The sequence below is a fragment of the Haliotis cracherodii genome, unplaced genomic scaffold (assembly GCF_022045235.1).
Source record: "Haliotis cracherodii isolate W230 unplaced genomic scaffold, xgHalCrac1.p SCAF_11, whole genome shotgun sequence".
NCBI lineage: Eukaryota > Metazoa > Mollusca > Gastropoda > Lepetellida > Haliotidae > Haliotis > Haliotis cracherodii.
Genome location: NW_027266266.1, coordinates 33,638,453 through 33,654,395, shown reverse-complemented (window position 1 = coordinate 33,654,395; position 15,943 = coordinate 33,638,453). Strand labels below are relative to the sequence as shown.

Sequence of the window (15,943 nt, the reverse complement as noted above, 5' to 3'; positions counted from 1 at the left end):
CAGTGTCTGGAAATTTGTACATTTGTCTGGACACCAGAATTGCTGTCCGTATTACTAGCTCAAATGTTGGCTTCATACAGCTCCTACTTTGGCCAAAAATTTGCTCCCTCTGATATGTGTGTAAGGAGAAAGAAGGCAGTAGAGTATTTTAAAAAACATTTATTTTCATGTGTATAGATAATAACAATTGAACATTCATATCTGCTTATAAAATATACATACCGCTTCATTATGTTGTACCCATACAGAAAGTCATCTTCCCAAGAACAACACATGACAGGTGATACAGAACAAGGTCCTTCAATCCCATCAAGTACATTCAAACTGTGCACAATCTCATTAAAATCAGATTGTTTTGTGGTAGCAAGAACTAAGACCTGATGTTAATGAGATTGATCTGTACATGGCAGTCATATATGTGGAATATTGCCAAGTGTGGTGTTAAAACAAATACAGTTGGTGAATCTGCTCTATAAGTAGCAAATGCAAACCTACAAAATAGTGTATCAACAACTTAGAAGTTGCCTTCAGTATTTCCATTTAAGTATTTTCTGCTAAAATACTGAGGATAAAAGTAACAAATATCCAACTGTTTCTAAATCTGCAAAAACAATTGCACTAACGTATATAATAAACATTGTTGCGATGTACATTATGTACTAAAGTTAAATTTACTTTAAACAAAGTTTGAGTTACTGAGACTTAAAATAATACTCTTTTTTTTGGCAATAACGCTTTTACTGATCACATACATGTACAATGTTTCCAATAGGTTCACAAAACACATTAAAATCCTAATAATATGTCATCATAATAAGAAACCTGCATTTAGGGAGAACTTATGAGCTACACATTTTAAACAGAAACTGCCTGAGCAGTGCCAACCATATTGAAAATCAGATTTAAAACTCTCAAGCAAATTCAGGTGTTGTCATTGGTGGGAACAACCATTCAAAGTTTCAGTGTTGTTGGTTCAGTGGTTTCTGAGGAGATGATGTTTACAGATGACGGTACGACGACAACCATGCCAGGAAAGCAGACCATGACAAAAGCTCACTTGACTTTCAGTCTGGTGACCTACAAATGATGGATGCCAACAAGAGAGTTTACACTGTAAAAGAAACAGCTGAAGAAATAGTTATCATTGTCTGTTAAACCGGAATTACAGTTCAGCGATGTTGGGACCTGCATAATGAACATTAAGCTTGTAAATCATGATCCCTCTGTCAGTACATTTGGTAAGACATATTCCGTGCTTACAAAGAATGATCTGGTGACCCTCACTCCAGATGAGCGATTATTGCTTCAGGTCAAAGTCTTGTTGTAATAATTATGGCATGTCCTTGTTTACAGTTTAGTGGTGATAGCACACTAAATGTTTAAAGTGCAGGATCTTTAGTACTTCTATAGTAACATGTATTTAGTTTGAAGTGGGCAGACTTCATACAATGAATTTTATCAATTAGTAGAATAAAATAAAGTGTTAGTTTAATCGTGTATTATTTTTCTTGGATCTTTTTATCTTTATCTTTCTCACCCATTAAACATAGGGCGACTGGGCTAATACAATAACATTAAATCTATTGTTACTTCAACAGTATCTTCTGATTGGTTTATGGGTACAACCAAACCCAACAAACTTTGAAAAGGTGTGACCCCGATCAGGTTATAATGCACGCTTCTAACCAGCTGTAAAAGACCTTGAAGTCACTAACTTCAGATTATGTTAGCATCAATATTTTGCATCAATCTGTTATGATTTCAAATACGCATCCAAGTTGTATACAAAAACACAACTGAGAAGCACTTTTCCTGGAGTTTGGTTACTGTGCAGAAGTGACTACATCCCACACAGATAAACAATGGTTTGGCTTTCCTTGCCTTGTTACTCATGAGACACAGTTGCTGAAGCCAAGTTGACAGCTGATCATGTCTTAAAAGCACTTGAAACCAGCACTGGTATAATCATTCACAGACAACTTGGCCTTTAATAGATGAAAGGTCATTATTTTTCAAGTCGTAAAACACCCCTGAAAAATAGAGCGTTTAAACAGATGCCTTCATTCATAGGGATGTATATGCTAAATTTCAGATGAAAGCGATCAAAGATTTTCTTAGTATTTTCCTATTTACAATCACTGGCAGGGATATGTTCATACAGCTTCAGCATCACCAGTCTTGATGATTTTAAAAATATGTTTACTGATAATGACAAATGAAGGAACAATCAGCCATGACACATAAAATGGGTCTGCCGCCATTGTGGTCACCACCACCTTAAAGTCTTTCAACACGACGGACAACACACAACACACATACAAACTCAGCTGCCTAGCTTCATGACATGCAGCTCTTCATTCAGCACACAGCTGGATCAGTAGCAGCAAAGGACATAATGAGCTACACACATTAATGAAGTCATCAATTAAAACACTACATATCCACAACAGAGATATGTTATGCATGTTTCAGATTCTGCTATGTGTAATCAATAATGCAATATTAGTGCCATAACACAGTAACAGTGTCAAGTCTCTCAATCTGTCAGATGATTGCAGCAATACCAGGACTGTTCCACAACTGAAGAAAGTAAAAGAATAATTGTGCAACATTGTTGTCACTCCAGTTACATACACTTTGAACAATATATACAAACTACAACATTCACGGTTTGGATTAATGTTTGGTCAAGTTTCAAAAGACAGGGGAATAACTGTCATATGTTGAGCCCCACTAACTCCTACCAATATACCACATGTTGAGCCCCACAAGGTGATCCAGCATTCAGACTGACAAGTCAGTAACACTTAAATAACACATACATTGACTACCACACTGGCTCATCTCACTAGCAAAAGCATGTGTCCACAAGAGTAAGCAAAATAGTAACCAAGCCTAATTCAAAGGGTTTCAAAACAGTAATATAATGTGGTCACTTCCATGGATTTTCACTCCATACACCAATTTGTTTGGAAGGCACCAGAAAACAATTCTTCAGAGATAACTGCATTTTTGTTATGGTCATGAAATCTTCATGATCAAAAATGATGATGACACAAAAGACTTTTTTCCATCATTAACTAAGAAAGATGTTCAAAAGATGAACAAATTACTAAACATATCTTTGGCTGTTCTTGTCTACATGGTTCAGTAGGCTATTTCATCCAAATCCATAATTGTCTCGGTGGTCACTACATCGTCGCACAACTGGGTCAGTCAACGAAGACATACTGCAGTCTGTGATGTTTGTTATTGGCCAACACCCATTTGGGCAAAAAAAAATAAATTACAAACTCATTTTTTATCTGGAATAATTATTACAATACATGTAAACAAATCTCATTAAAATCAGATCTTAGTTTTCACTACCGCTAAACAAAGATCTGAGGACATCCCATTACGGGTCATGTCAGAACGACCTTTCGCGAATTTTGACGGACCAATAAAATGACTGACAAGAAACCGACATTAGCCAATCAGAAGGCAGCTTTCTCGAGTTTTACGAAACTAGTTTCAAACTGGCAACTACACTTCGAAACATATTGTGACGTGTTCTCGATTAAAAATTTTAAAACTGATCAGAACATTCTGGAATGACATAGATGGCCTGGATTGTATTGATATAATCATAAAACCTGTAACTGTCGTTCGGAATACCCCATGTTAAATATTTCAAGGTTGCATGATTAGAAAACACATTCCGAATGTCACTTTCATGATCTGGTAAGCGATGCTCTGATTGGTTGGATGAAAGGTCGTTCTGACCCGTAATGGAATGTCCTCAGATCTTTGTTTAGCGATAGCGAGAACTAAGATCTGATTTCAATTTTATTGCATGTACACAAATACAACCCAGTCTTTACCTAACTGAATTCCCACCTACATCCAACAGTAAAGATTCAGGCACAAGGTTCAACCTGGATCTTTTGTTATTTTTATATTAAAATCTACAGGAAAGCCGAGAAGCTTGATGCAGACTAGAAGTCACTTGTGTGATCATGTACAGGTGACAATGATAGATGGGCCCCTCAGTCATCCTTTTTCTTCCTCACAACCAAGGGATTCTTCTTGCACTGGTTATAAACCTCATTCAATTCAAACTCTTTGACAAAGTTTTCCTGAAACAGAAAAATACACTGACAGACTTATTTTCATAAACAAATGAAATCATAAAGATGAGGTGAGTCTTTGTCCAAGAACAAGCCATAAATTGGCACATGATGAAGTTGTGGATGCTGGAGGTACAAGTAAGTCACTTGAATGTCATGAAATATCTGCAAGATCACATATTCAACAGCTCCTTCTCCCTACATTAAGACAAAATTATTACATACACATACTGGATTCAAAACTAAGTAGCTTTGTTCCAAATTCAGAAGTATTTTAACACTGCATTTTGCATTCAATTAGGGCTGGAACAGGTACCCTGGGTACCTAGCCAAGGGAGGGAAAAGCTGTTACCCTGATATTAAATTAGTAACCCTGACCCGACCACTGATCATGTGACTGTAGATGAGAAAAAATAATATTGCAAGTACATTTGTATCTGCACTAGTCGTCATAGAGAAATATATAGTGGTCTGAGGTTCAAGTTTTCTAAGACAAAAGGCAAATTTTAATGCAGGAAACTTTTTTTTACAAGGAACATTCACAAAGGATAGTATCTAAATGTATGTGACATTATAGTCACCTGACTCATGAATCCCTGCCTGCAGAAAGATGATGTGAGTGAGTGAGTATGGTTTTACGCCGCTTTTAGCAATATTTCAGCAAGATCATGGAGGGGGACACCAGAAATGGGCTTCACACATTGTACCCATGTAGGGAATCGAACCTGGGTCTTCGGCATGATGAGCGAACGCTTTAACCACTAGGCTACCCGACCGCCCCATGTCTCTCATGAAGATAACACATGCATGTTGTGCAGGGGTTTCACACTGGATGCCCAACACGTTTTTTCACAAATTCCTATTTTAGCATATGTTTACATTTCTTTGTAATTGGCAAGACTGTATGATGTGTTCATTAACTGCCCTTACCTTGTTTACCACCCCTCATCTTAATTAGTATGGAACAACTATACTCATGTTGAAATGATAGGAAAAAACTCACCTTTGTTGAAGAGAACTTGAGTGTATGATGTTTGGTGGATAATGGCCGTCTTGTCTTTTCCTTGCCATCCTCAAAGAAGACAATAGTAGGAAGCTGTCTGGACCAAGCACTATGGTCTATCTTAAACCTAAAAACAGTAGATCCACAATTACACTCACATGGACATCAATTGAAATGTGCCATGTATTCTACTCTTTATGGTCTTTGCATAGTTCACGATGTCTCAGTGATACGCTGGTACAGCGGAGGGAGGCCAAAAGGTATGCAGCTCACATGAGTCGCAACAACAGTGGCAGATTTGTGTGGGCAAGGTTTCTTGTCTACAACGTAGTGCAAGTATACCAGCCATTTCAAAGTCAGCTGTTTTGGTGTCTTGTAAATATCTATTCAGACACAAACAGGCTATGTAAACAAACCAGGTGTCAGAAAAATATCTGAGTATCTTCCGGTATGTGAGCAGGTTTCCCCCCCCCCCCCCCCAAAAAAGAGGAAAAGTCTATGGGGGTCTGGGGACATGCAAATGGTTGTCCGGTTTTCAATCATATTTTTTGGAGTGTTTTTTTTTTAAAAATCTTTGATTATATTTTCACACGGGAAGATGATTTCTTTCGAGGACTACTGTTTTATAAAACACTATTTTCCGCGTTTCCGCAGAAATTTCACATCCCTGTATCTTATTCAGGGGGCCAACAAATATATCTACATATCACTACCTGAGTGTCTTGTCTACATGGTTAGATCTAGGGGCCAACAAATATATCTTCATATCACTACTTGAGTGTCTTGTCTACATGGTTAGATCTAGGGGCCAACATATTTATTTTCATATCACTACCTGAGTGTCTTGTCTACATAGTTAGATCTAGGGGCCAACAAATAAATCTTCATATCACTACCTGAGTGTCTTGTCTACATACCACTAGTTAGATCTAGGGGCCAACAAATTTATCTTCATATCACTACCTGAGTGTCTTGTCTACATAGTAAGATCTAGGGGCCAACATATTTATTTTCATATCACTACCTGAGTGTCTTGTCTACATAGTTAGATCTAGGGGCCAACAAATATATCTTCATATCACTACCTGAGTGTCTTGTCTACATAGTTAGATCTAGGGGCCAACAAATAAATCTTCATATCACTACCTGAGTGTCTTGTCTACATACCACTAGTTAGATCTAGGGGCCAACAAATTTATCTTCATATCACTACCTGAGTGTCTTGTCTACATAGTTAGATCTAGGGGCCAACATATTTATTTTCATATCACTACCTGAGTGTCTTGTCTACATAGTTAGATCTAGGGGCCAACAAATATATCTTCATATCACTACCTGAGTGTCTTGTCTACATAGTTAGATCTAGGGGCCAACAAATAAATCTTCATATCACTACCTGAGTGTCTTGTCTACATACCAGTAGTTAGATCTGGGTGCCAACAAATTTATCTTCATATCACTACCTGAGTGTCTTGTCTACATAGTTAGATCTAGGGGCCAACAAATTTATCTTCATATCACTATCCCATTCAAGAGTGAGACATTGCATCATTGTCACATCTACCCCGGTATTTCAGTTATGACACAGGCATTATCAAACAGTTTAACATAGCAATTTCAGTACAAACAAAATATGGACATTGACAATGCATGTGATGATTCTACCACAGCCAACTCTCATACTTCTATTCATGATTCGGCAGATCAGCTAAAACAGAAGCTAAAACAACAAGTGGCACCTGATGAAAACATTATATCAAGGAAAGTTTGGTACTTTGCCTCTTTCTTAACATTACGCAGCTTTCTTGTCTCTGATGGCCCCAAGGGGCCCCCCACAGATATAGTACACACTCCAGGTACTCAAGTGTCAGATTTTGTTGCAGAGGAGCATATGAGTACACCATGTGTTCTTCAAATACTTCCACGATATGCCTCCCTCGTGTATAGATACATATAAAGATTTTTTAACCAGTTTGTGTTTAACAAGCATGACTGATTCATTAAGATTTGTTGTAATATAATTATAATACCTTCAATACCAAATATGGCTCCATAATCACATATGTTATGTATTATTATTATAAAAAATGAATTGATCGTGTCATAGCTTGGCATTAATACTAACAGAAGGAGCTTACTTAGCTTACTTGCACGGTCATGTGAACATGAGTCGTTGTCAAATGTATTTTGTCGCCTATATCTACTAATGAACTGTAGCACAACACAACAGATTCTACAAATGTAACATTACCATTACATAAATACCATAGGAGCTTGTATAATTATTAGCAACACAATTTCAGTTTAATCCAAAACTGATTATTGCAAAACTTTGCAAGACCTGAAGTTTTCAGATAGCTAGCCCCATCCACCCTCACCGTGCTCTTATATCAGTACAGCCAGCCTTCTAGAAACATCTCCAACTATCAAGTCTGCCGTGCCTGTCGTTTACACAAAGGCAGATAACCATGAACCACATGCTGCCACAGAACTAACTGTAGAAAAAGGTGATAGTTATCACTAGGATGCATAACTGCATTTCGTAAGAAAGCTAGATTGTCTCCCTTGAGCACTTGAACAAGTGGTCTTCCCCCACCAGCATCTGTGCAATTTGAAAACAATTTCCGGTGAAACAAGTATTCAGTTTGGTCTTCTCTAAATAATATTTTTTGAAAATCAATACTCAATCAAAAAGATGAATTGATAGATGGGTGGTCATATCATATACCGTTTCATCATGTTTACCGTATATTGCCATCTATAAAGCGACCCCAGCCTTAACAGGACGCCCCATCCCCCAACCTCTAGTTAAAGCCTTAAAAATCAATGCTAATTTACATATCCCGTCTACAAAGCAAATCGAAATGAAGCACCACCATCACATACACAATCCCTACATTTGCAATAAAAATGTGTTTGTCTTCCGCGGAAAAAAAACTTACATTGTATCCCTTCAGGGATTTCAGCTAAACGAACAGGTGATTATAATTAAACTTGGTTAATACAAATTTAAAATTTGAGATATAACATCAATAGACATGATCATTTACCAATTAAATTATCTTTCATAAGCATTGTTTTATATGCAGAGGTTGAGATTACCATATGTATTTTCTCGTAAACTAAGCTGGAAGCAGCCATCAGCTGAACGCACATTTTCTTGGAATCTACCTGTGATTCAGTTAAAGGCTGCTGTAAATAACGACGAGTTGGGCAATCTACCAATCACTTCATACACGATTCATGAAATGAATGTGAACAATATTGAATGAGATTTTGAATAAAATTAATAAAATAGATTACAATCATAAGTCCAGATATACAATGAACACTTTTTATAACCAGAGAGTGTAATTACATGATTAATTTGCGTACTTCAGTATGGATTTGTTGACATGGTATTTCCAGCGGTACATGCTCATGGTAATGTCTTTGTGTTGGGGGGTAAAAACATCAAACCCTGTGTATAAGGCGACCCCCTTGAAAGCTCCAAATTCTAGGTTATGAAAACTTGCCTTAAACACAGGAATATATGGTAAATGCAGAATGTGTCAATACATCTGAGAACCATGAGATCCATATTTTCCATGCAGCAATATCAAGAATGGGTGAATAGGAAACATAATTATTACATGTCACATGGCAGAATAAATATCCTGCTCAGCAAACAGCAAAATCTACATGATCTTCCAGTAATAAACATGATGAATCCCTGTAGGCATGATGTTGAACTGTCTGGATAACACTTACTTCTCAGCTAAAGCTGGATATCTGGACACATCAATTTTACCAAATTTCAGATTGTTTAGGGAATACCTGCAACAACAAATATGGGTTTTTCAGATTAAAAACGATGTTTTATTGGTCTGTTTTCAGTCGTACAAAATGGGTATCTCATACCTCTAGTCGCACGTTAAAAGGAAGCCAGAAGCTGGAATGTAAACAATAAACTTGTTTCCGTCCGGTTGCGCATGCACCTCCCTATGACATGTCACAAATCTCGAAGAATAAGCCATCAAGCAGGACTGGACTGGATTACTTCCCTATGGGGATGGCTGGGTGGGAACGTAGACTGAAAACAGACCAATAAAACATCGTTTTTAATCTGAAAAACACATTTTTTAGTCTGTTTTCAGTCGGGTAGAATTCGACGGAACACTGGAAGGAGGGTCGGGAAAGTAATCAGGAAGTGACCTCTTTCACGTCGAATGTACCAAGTTCCTCACCCCTGTAGTGACAATAGAACATTCGACCAGATGCACGGACGAGACAAATTAATTATCACGAACGCACAGCATGGTTAATGGTTAATGCTCATCGACACACAACTAATTATCGATGCGACAGGACAACTGCACGGATCAGTTGAACTGCACGGATCAGTTGAACTGCAATCGAAGTGGTCGACGTATAGTTTAGTTACAGAGCAACTCGCAGTATACAAGGTAACTAAAACAGCATGTTTAATGCTCTTCGACCCACAAGTAAATATCGATGCGACAGGACAACTGCACACGTCAGTTGAATTGCGATCGAAGTGTGGTCGGCTTATAATGTAGTTACAGAGCAACTCGCAGTATACAAGGTAATTAAAACAGCATGTTTAATGCTCTTCGACCCACAAGTAACTATCGATGCGACAGGACAACTGCACACGACAGTTGAATTGCAATCGAAGTGTGGACGGCATATAATTTAGTTTCAGAACGACTCGTCGTATCCAATGGAACTGAAAATAGCATGGTTAATGCTCCTTGACACACAACTAATTATCGATGCGACAGGACAACTGCACACGTCAGTTGAACTGCGATTGAAGTGGTCGACGTATAGTTTAGTTACAGAGCAACTCGCAGTATACAAGGTAACTAAAACAGCATGTTTAATGCTCTTCGACCCACAAGTAAATATCGATGCGACAGGACAACTGCACATGACAGTTGAATTGCGACCGAAGTGTGGACGGCATATAATTTAGTTTCAGAACGACTCGTCGTATCCAATGGAACTAAAAATAGCATGGTTAATGCTCCTTGACACACAACTAATTATCGATGCGACAGGACATCTGCACGCGTCAGTTGAACTGCGATCGAAGTGTGGTCGGCTTATAATGTAGTTACAGAGCAACTCGCAGTATACAAGGTAACTAAAACAGCATGTTTAATGCTCTTCGACCCACAAGTAAATATCGATGCGACAGGACAACTGCACACGTCAGTTGAATGGGATTGAAGTGTGGTCGGCTTATAATGTAGTTACAGAGCAACTCACAGTATACAAGGTAACTAAAAAATACGAGCAGTACTATAAAGTATGGGAAGACGATGCATACACCGAATAACCATAATAAAACAGCCAAAGTACTGCATGCAACAAAAACTATAAGAATGCGTACATTCACCAACAGTTTTTATTGTAACCTGTTATCTGGCACGAAGTGTCGAGCTTCGTGCAGATGAGAGGAGTTGGGAGCTGCGAGTCCTTGCGCCTCGTAAGCTCTGAGAATGACCCCTCAACCAAAAGGAGAGAGTATTACGTGTAATCTGAGCTTTGCTGAGACAATGTCGAACGCGACCCGATCGAGAGGCTCGTAAGTCTAACTAGACAGGTAGCGCAGAACGATATCGAGGTCCCAGGCCAGCAGTCAGAATTAATGTGATTCATCTTCAACCATGAAGGCACGTATAATTTTCTGCAATTCCGGTATTTTAGTGAGCCTGTTGCCCGTAGGAGATGGCTTATCCAGGTAGAAGGCAACCCTGATCGCCTGCTGATGGAGCCATTCTACGACCGTCTTCATGATCCGTGTGATGAAGTCTTCCCCCTACCGGTTGCTCGTCTAAAGGTAGTAGACTCTGACGACGGTGACAGCGAGGGAAACGGACCTCACTACCTCCCCCGCTGGCTCGCTGGCGACAGGATAGCAAGCGGTTGTAGCTGGTGACGAACAGCAGTGTCCATGGATCCCCAATGCCTGTCTACTACAAGAATCTGGGAGGGCGCTGGTTTCTTGAAGAGTAGCCCCCAATCCAAGTCCCTTCTCATGGGTGACGAAAACGGCATGCCATAGATCGGGTAGCGCGATCGAACAGGTGGTTTGCTGAAACTCTGCCCCGGCAGAGCAGAGGCAAGTTTTGGTCCATGTCGTGAGCCATGGCTCTGAAGACATCGGGAGGAGAAGACTGAAGAGACTGCGGCGTATCTCCAATCTTAAAGCCAGCATACGTCGGTTTGTCATCATCTTTTGATAACTCAGGCAGAAAAGTGAGATAGCCAACCCATAGCCAGGCTGTCGTCACAATCCATCATCGACGTCGATTGTGTAGATGTAGATAAAGGGACTGGTTTTTCTGGTCAATGGTCCATGGACCTCCGACGTAGTCAAATCCGTCTTGGTCAACGCCATCGTGATCTGGGCTATCAAAGCCAGGTCGATATGAAAGTGAGACGAGGGTGACGATCAATCATTATCTCTACGACGATGATCTCCCCAAAACTCCCTTCAAGAGCGTCGCATGTCCCCGTGGGGACGAGGGCTACGATCTCTAACTGTAGAAGTACTACGATCCCCATCGAAGTTATTGTCCGAATCGAACTCCCGACGACCTCGAAGGCGACGAATGTCCTCGTGTCGTTTACTGTCTCTCGACCAGGCACTCGACCTGTTGTCCTGGGGCGGGAACGACTTGTAGAGTGGAATCCGTGTTCACTGTCGACCTGAACGACGTCCCTATCGTCGTTGGTAGGACGAGACAGACCGACTGGGGACCGTAGTCCCCTCATGGTTCTCGTCATCTACTTTAGACAGTATACTTTGACACGAGGCAGAAAAGCCCGACATGTTGCCACGTGTATAATCAAGTCAAACAGTGAAACACGTGTTGAACACAAACAATGGATTACCAAGGATTACATTCCAGGAGTCTACAGGTAAGACATACTATTATTACTGTATTAGAACAACAACTGAAGACACACGATAAGTACTAGTAGAATACAAACTAGCTGTCTATCGCGAAAGTCCTTCTCGAGCGACCAGCTCAGAGGCGCGCTGAGAGATTTGTGACATGTCATAGGGAGGTGTGTGCGCAACCGGACGGAAACAAGTTTATTGTTTACATTCCAGCTTCTGGCTTCCTTTTAACGTGCGACTAGAGGTATGAGATACCCATTTTGTACGACTGAAAACAGACTAAAACAATGTTCTTTCACTACTTCCATGTATTTTATTTTTTAAAAATCTGAAACAAATAATCATGATCTTATGAAAGATATTATGAACACATAATGCCATTTAGAAAGTGGTCAAATGTAACAAATGTTATCCTAAATATAACATTTGTTATGAAAGATATTGTTTTAAAAATTGAAATTTGTCAAAATCTTAAAACCAGAAATCCTGTGAGGATTGTGATAACCTGGAGCTATGTAGACATTGTCATGACTTCATGTTTACATGGGACCTCTCCACATTGAACTGATAAAATAACTGCAGGCAATCTCAAACTGACCACTTTGGCTGGCTCTCACACTGTGTCATGTGTTTCTATATAGTTTTGAATCAATGTACATTTGAATGTTGCAAACTCTATGAGTCGTGTGTAGGATGGGACAGATGCTCAATCATTGCACATGTTTTAAAGGTCTACAACTTTGCTGAGCTAGCAAATCAAGAAGCTGTCTTACTGCTAATCTTCATTACCATAAACCCTCAAACAATAGTGCCATGACACTGTAGCTCACCTGTTAATGTAGTTAATGGTTCAAAATGTCAACAAAGACAGTCAAAGATAACTGGTTTCATTATTCATTAACATTAGTAAAATCTAGATATTTTTCATATTTTTATAATTATCCTGCACAACTCCTTAATGCATTCACTGCTCACCTTTGACAGCAGTGAAAGCTGTGATTGATCCTGCTAGAAGAAATAAAGATGTACAGACGCCACCCGTCACAGGGTGAAAGGATATAGGTCTTTCTATAGGAACATTGAAAATTACAAGGACAGACAAGCAGCAAAATTGGGATTAATTTAGAAACACGTCTGTACTGTATGGTGACCAGCAGGGATATGAAGACATCGTATGTCTATCACTTCCGGTGTGGCATGGCAGCTAGTGATTTGGGGTCCTGCTATGGAACAACTTCTTTATTTCTTCAAGCAAGATAAATCACAGCTTCCACTACTGTCAAAGGTGAGCAGTGAATGCATTAAGGAGTAATGCAGGATAAGTTAAAAATTCTGAGGATGATGATCTGTAACAATACTGCAGCAAAAGAACTACCCGATTTTTGACATGTCAGGAGTCTTAGATTTAGGAAAATCTTAATATTTTTTACATACTTATCCTGCATTACTCTGCATTGCATTTACTGCTGTCTTTTGACAGAGACGAACTGTCTGAGATCCAGCTGCTGAAGAAAGTTGTCCCAACCAGTACAGGAAGCATCGCCCTCACAGTCGGCACGTGACCCGGAAGTCATGACGTCACATCAAAACACATAAGTGCTTTAAACATAGCATCTGAAACTTCGTGACGAGGCAGCATAGCGAAGGGAGGGCACTTAGACTTTGTAATGCAGGATAAGTATACAAATGTAAAAAATATTTAGATTTTACTAAATGTTTTAACTTATCCTGCATTACTCCGTATTGCATCTTTATCAGACAGCATGGCCGCTGGGCATACCTTCAGATGTGATCCATAATAAACCCACGTCAAGGGCCGATGAATCCGGACCACATACAAGTGATGACTGGAACATCTACGACAATTCCTGTCTTCAGGAAACAAGAGTCGATGCAAAAAGGAAACACCTGAATAGGTAACCGAAATAGAATGAGGCGGGTAGCCCCAAACTAGGACTTACCTAAGAGCAAAAGCGAAACGCAGAATAGCCCTCTAAGCTGAGGTGGTAAGTACACTTGGGGTATCGAAGAACTTAGCGACGGCGGCGGCAATATCTACGATCATTCCCAAGAGCGAATGCGAAACGCAGGAGAGCCCACTTACCTGGAGGTGAGAAACACCGGACAGGTCGATGGGCACCAATTCCGGGTATCGGAGAATCAGTGGCGTTGGCGTCAGCGTCAGTGTCTTATCATGGAACTGTTCTAGGTGAACAATACCTTCCAAATGACGTGCTGGTTTTCTTGGGGAATTAGTCAGCAAAGAGCCAGAGTCACAGGAGACTAATCACAATTTTATTTACAAGAACAATTAACAATTTACAATATACTTAGATAATAACTGAGGGTGCCACAGAGAGTCGGTACACACTCTGGGCTGTGGGAGAGAGGTCTGCTTTGTAAGAGAGTCAAACCCCTTCTCTGCTAGAACTTGGCTACAGTATGTATTTAATGAAAGTTTGAACAATAGAAAGGAATGTGATTGGTTGATACACGATTGGTTGTGTCCTATGCTAAATGGATGGCTGGACAGAGGGAAATACTAAATCATGTTAATCCTGTTGGACTGGCACTAATCTTGTTGACATATTTACTGGATGCTTTGAAAGAGATTAGGGTGTCACTATAGATGAGCTTGTGTGGGGCTAATCCTTAATGCCCTATAGACGAGCTTGTATGGGGGCTAATCCTTAAGCACTATAGACGAGCTTGTATGGGGGCTAATCCTTAATGAGTCTTAATTGAAGTAATGTTATTCTAATATACCCCGGTAGGTGATGACAGATATACTTAAATAAATATCCTTTGTCTGGGAGATGGGATCTTGATACCTTAGGCTAGCAACCATCTAAAAAGCTATAACTGAAACTACTGATATTTTATATATGCATTTTACCTGATGATAATTATTACTTGCTAACTATAATTATATGAAATGGTGTATAAATATTACACCATGATAACTCATAAAAGCACTTGATGTAGATCTAATTATTATAAGATAACTTAGTATAAATGTTAACCATGATAACTTCCCCTCCGTCTGAAAAAGTTTGGACCCCAAACGTGTAAAAATAAAAATAATGAAGGCTTAGATGGACAATGTATAAAGTTAAACTGGTAGTAGTGAATAATAATTATTATAGAGTCTCTTTGATATAAGGAAAACATAATATAAAAATGCTGTCATCAGGGAATCTGGATGTGGAGCTGGCTTGTCTTGGCACTCTGTACTGGTGGTTTTATGGGTGATGTAGGAGGCCTTGAGTTCCACATCCTGGATTGGGGTTGCAAGATAGTAGGCTGTGTCCATGGAGGTTTTACATGGAAACAAAGAAAAGAGAGTTAGCATGTTCAAATAATATGTCATATATAAATACTTCCTCAGTTTGTCTGTATTAACTAGAAAATAAAACAAATATGATAATTATGATGTAAAAGATCAGTACATAATTATTACTAAACGGTGTCATGGCCAGGAAAAATGTATTGGCGGCAAATTACAAAAGTATATCATGAGAAAAATAGTAATATCCTTCTATTTTTTGGATACAATCATTAGACGAATTATATATACATATATGTGCATGTGCATATAACAAGTGCATCGTTTATTACACTAATACGGTATACAAAAGGTGTTAGAAAGGTGTATAACCTTTTTAGAATTCTTTGTTAGTTTTCGTAACTATTTGGTTTGCCTTTTCTTTGTTTTGGTTCATTTCGGTTGTTAAGTTTGCTTTATTTCAATTTGGTTTGTTTCGCTTTGATTTTCGTTCGGTTCAATGTGATAGGGTTTGGTTTATTTTGCTTCGGTACGGTTTGCTTCGCTTCGGTATGGTTTGGGTTCGATTCGCAGTATGGTTTGCTTCGCTTCGGTACGGTTTGGGTTTCGATTCGCAGTATGGTTTGCTT

General features: G+C 39.2%; 1 protein-coding gene across 1 annotated transcript in view; it reads right to left on the bottom strand.

The window, feature by feature from the left end:
• Window positions 1–174: 174 nt before the first annotated feature.
• Window positions 175–15,943, bottom strand: part of LOC139456418 (thioredoxin-related transmembrane protein 2 homolog) — a 49,176-nt gene continuing 33,407 nt past the window's right edge. The window contains exons 6-8 of the mRNA XM_071238118.1: window positions 8,863–8,928; window positions 5,113–5,239; window positions 175–4,118 (exon numbers count right to left, since the gene is read on the bottom strand). Coding sequence (XP_071094219.1) covers window positions 4,029–4,118; window positions 5,113–5,239; window positions 8,863–8,928 — 283 coding nt within the window. The 3' untranslated portion in view covers window positions 175–4,028. The remainder of the gene's footprint in view (window positions 4,119–5,112; window positions 5,240–8,862; window positions 8,929–15,943) is intronic.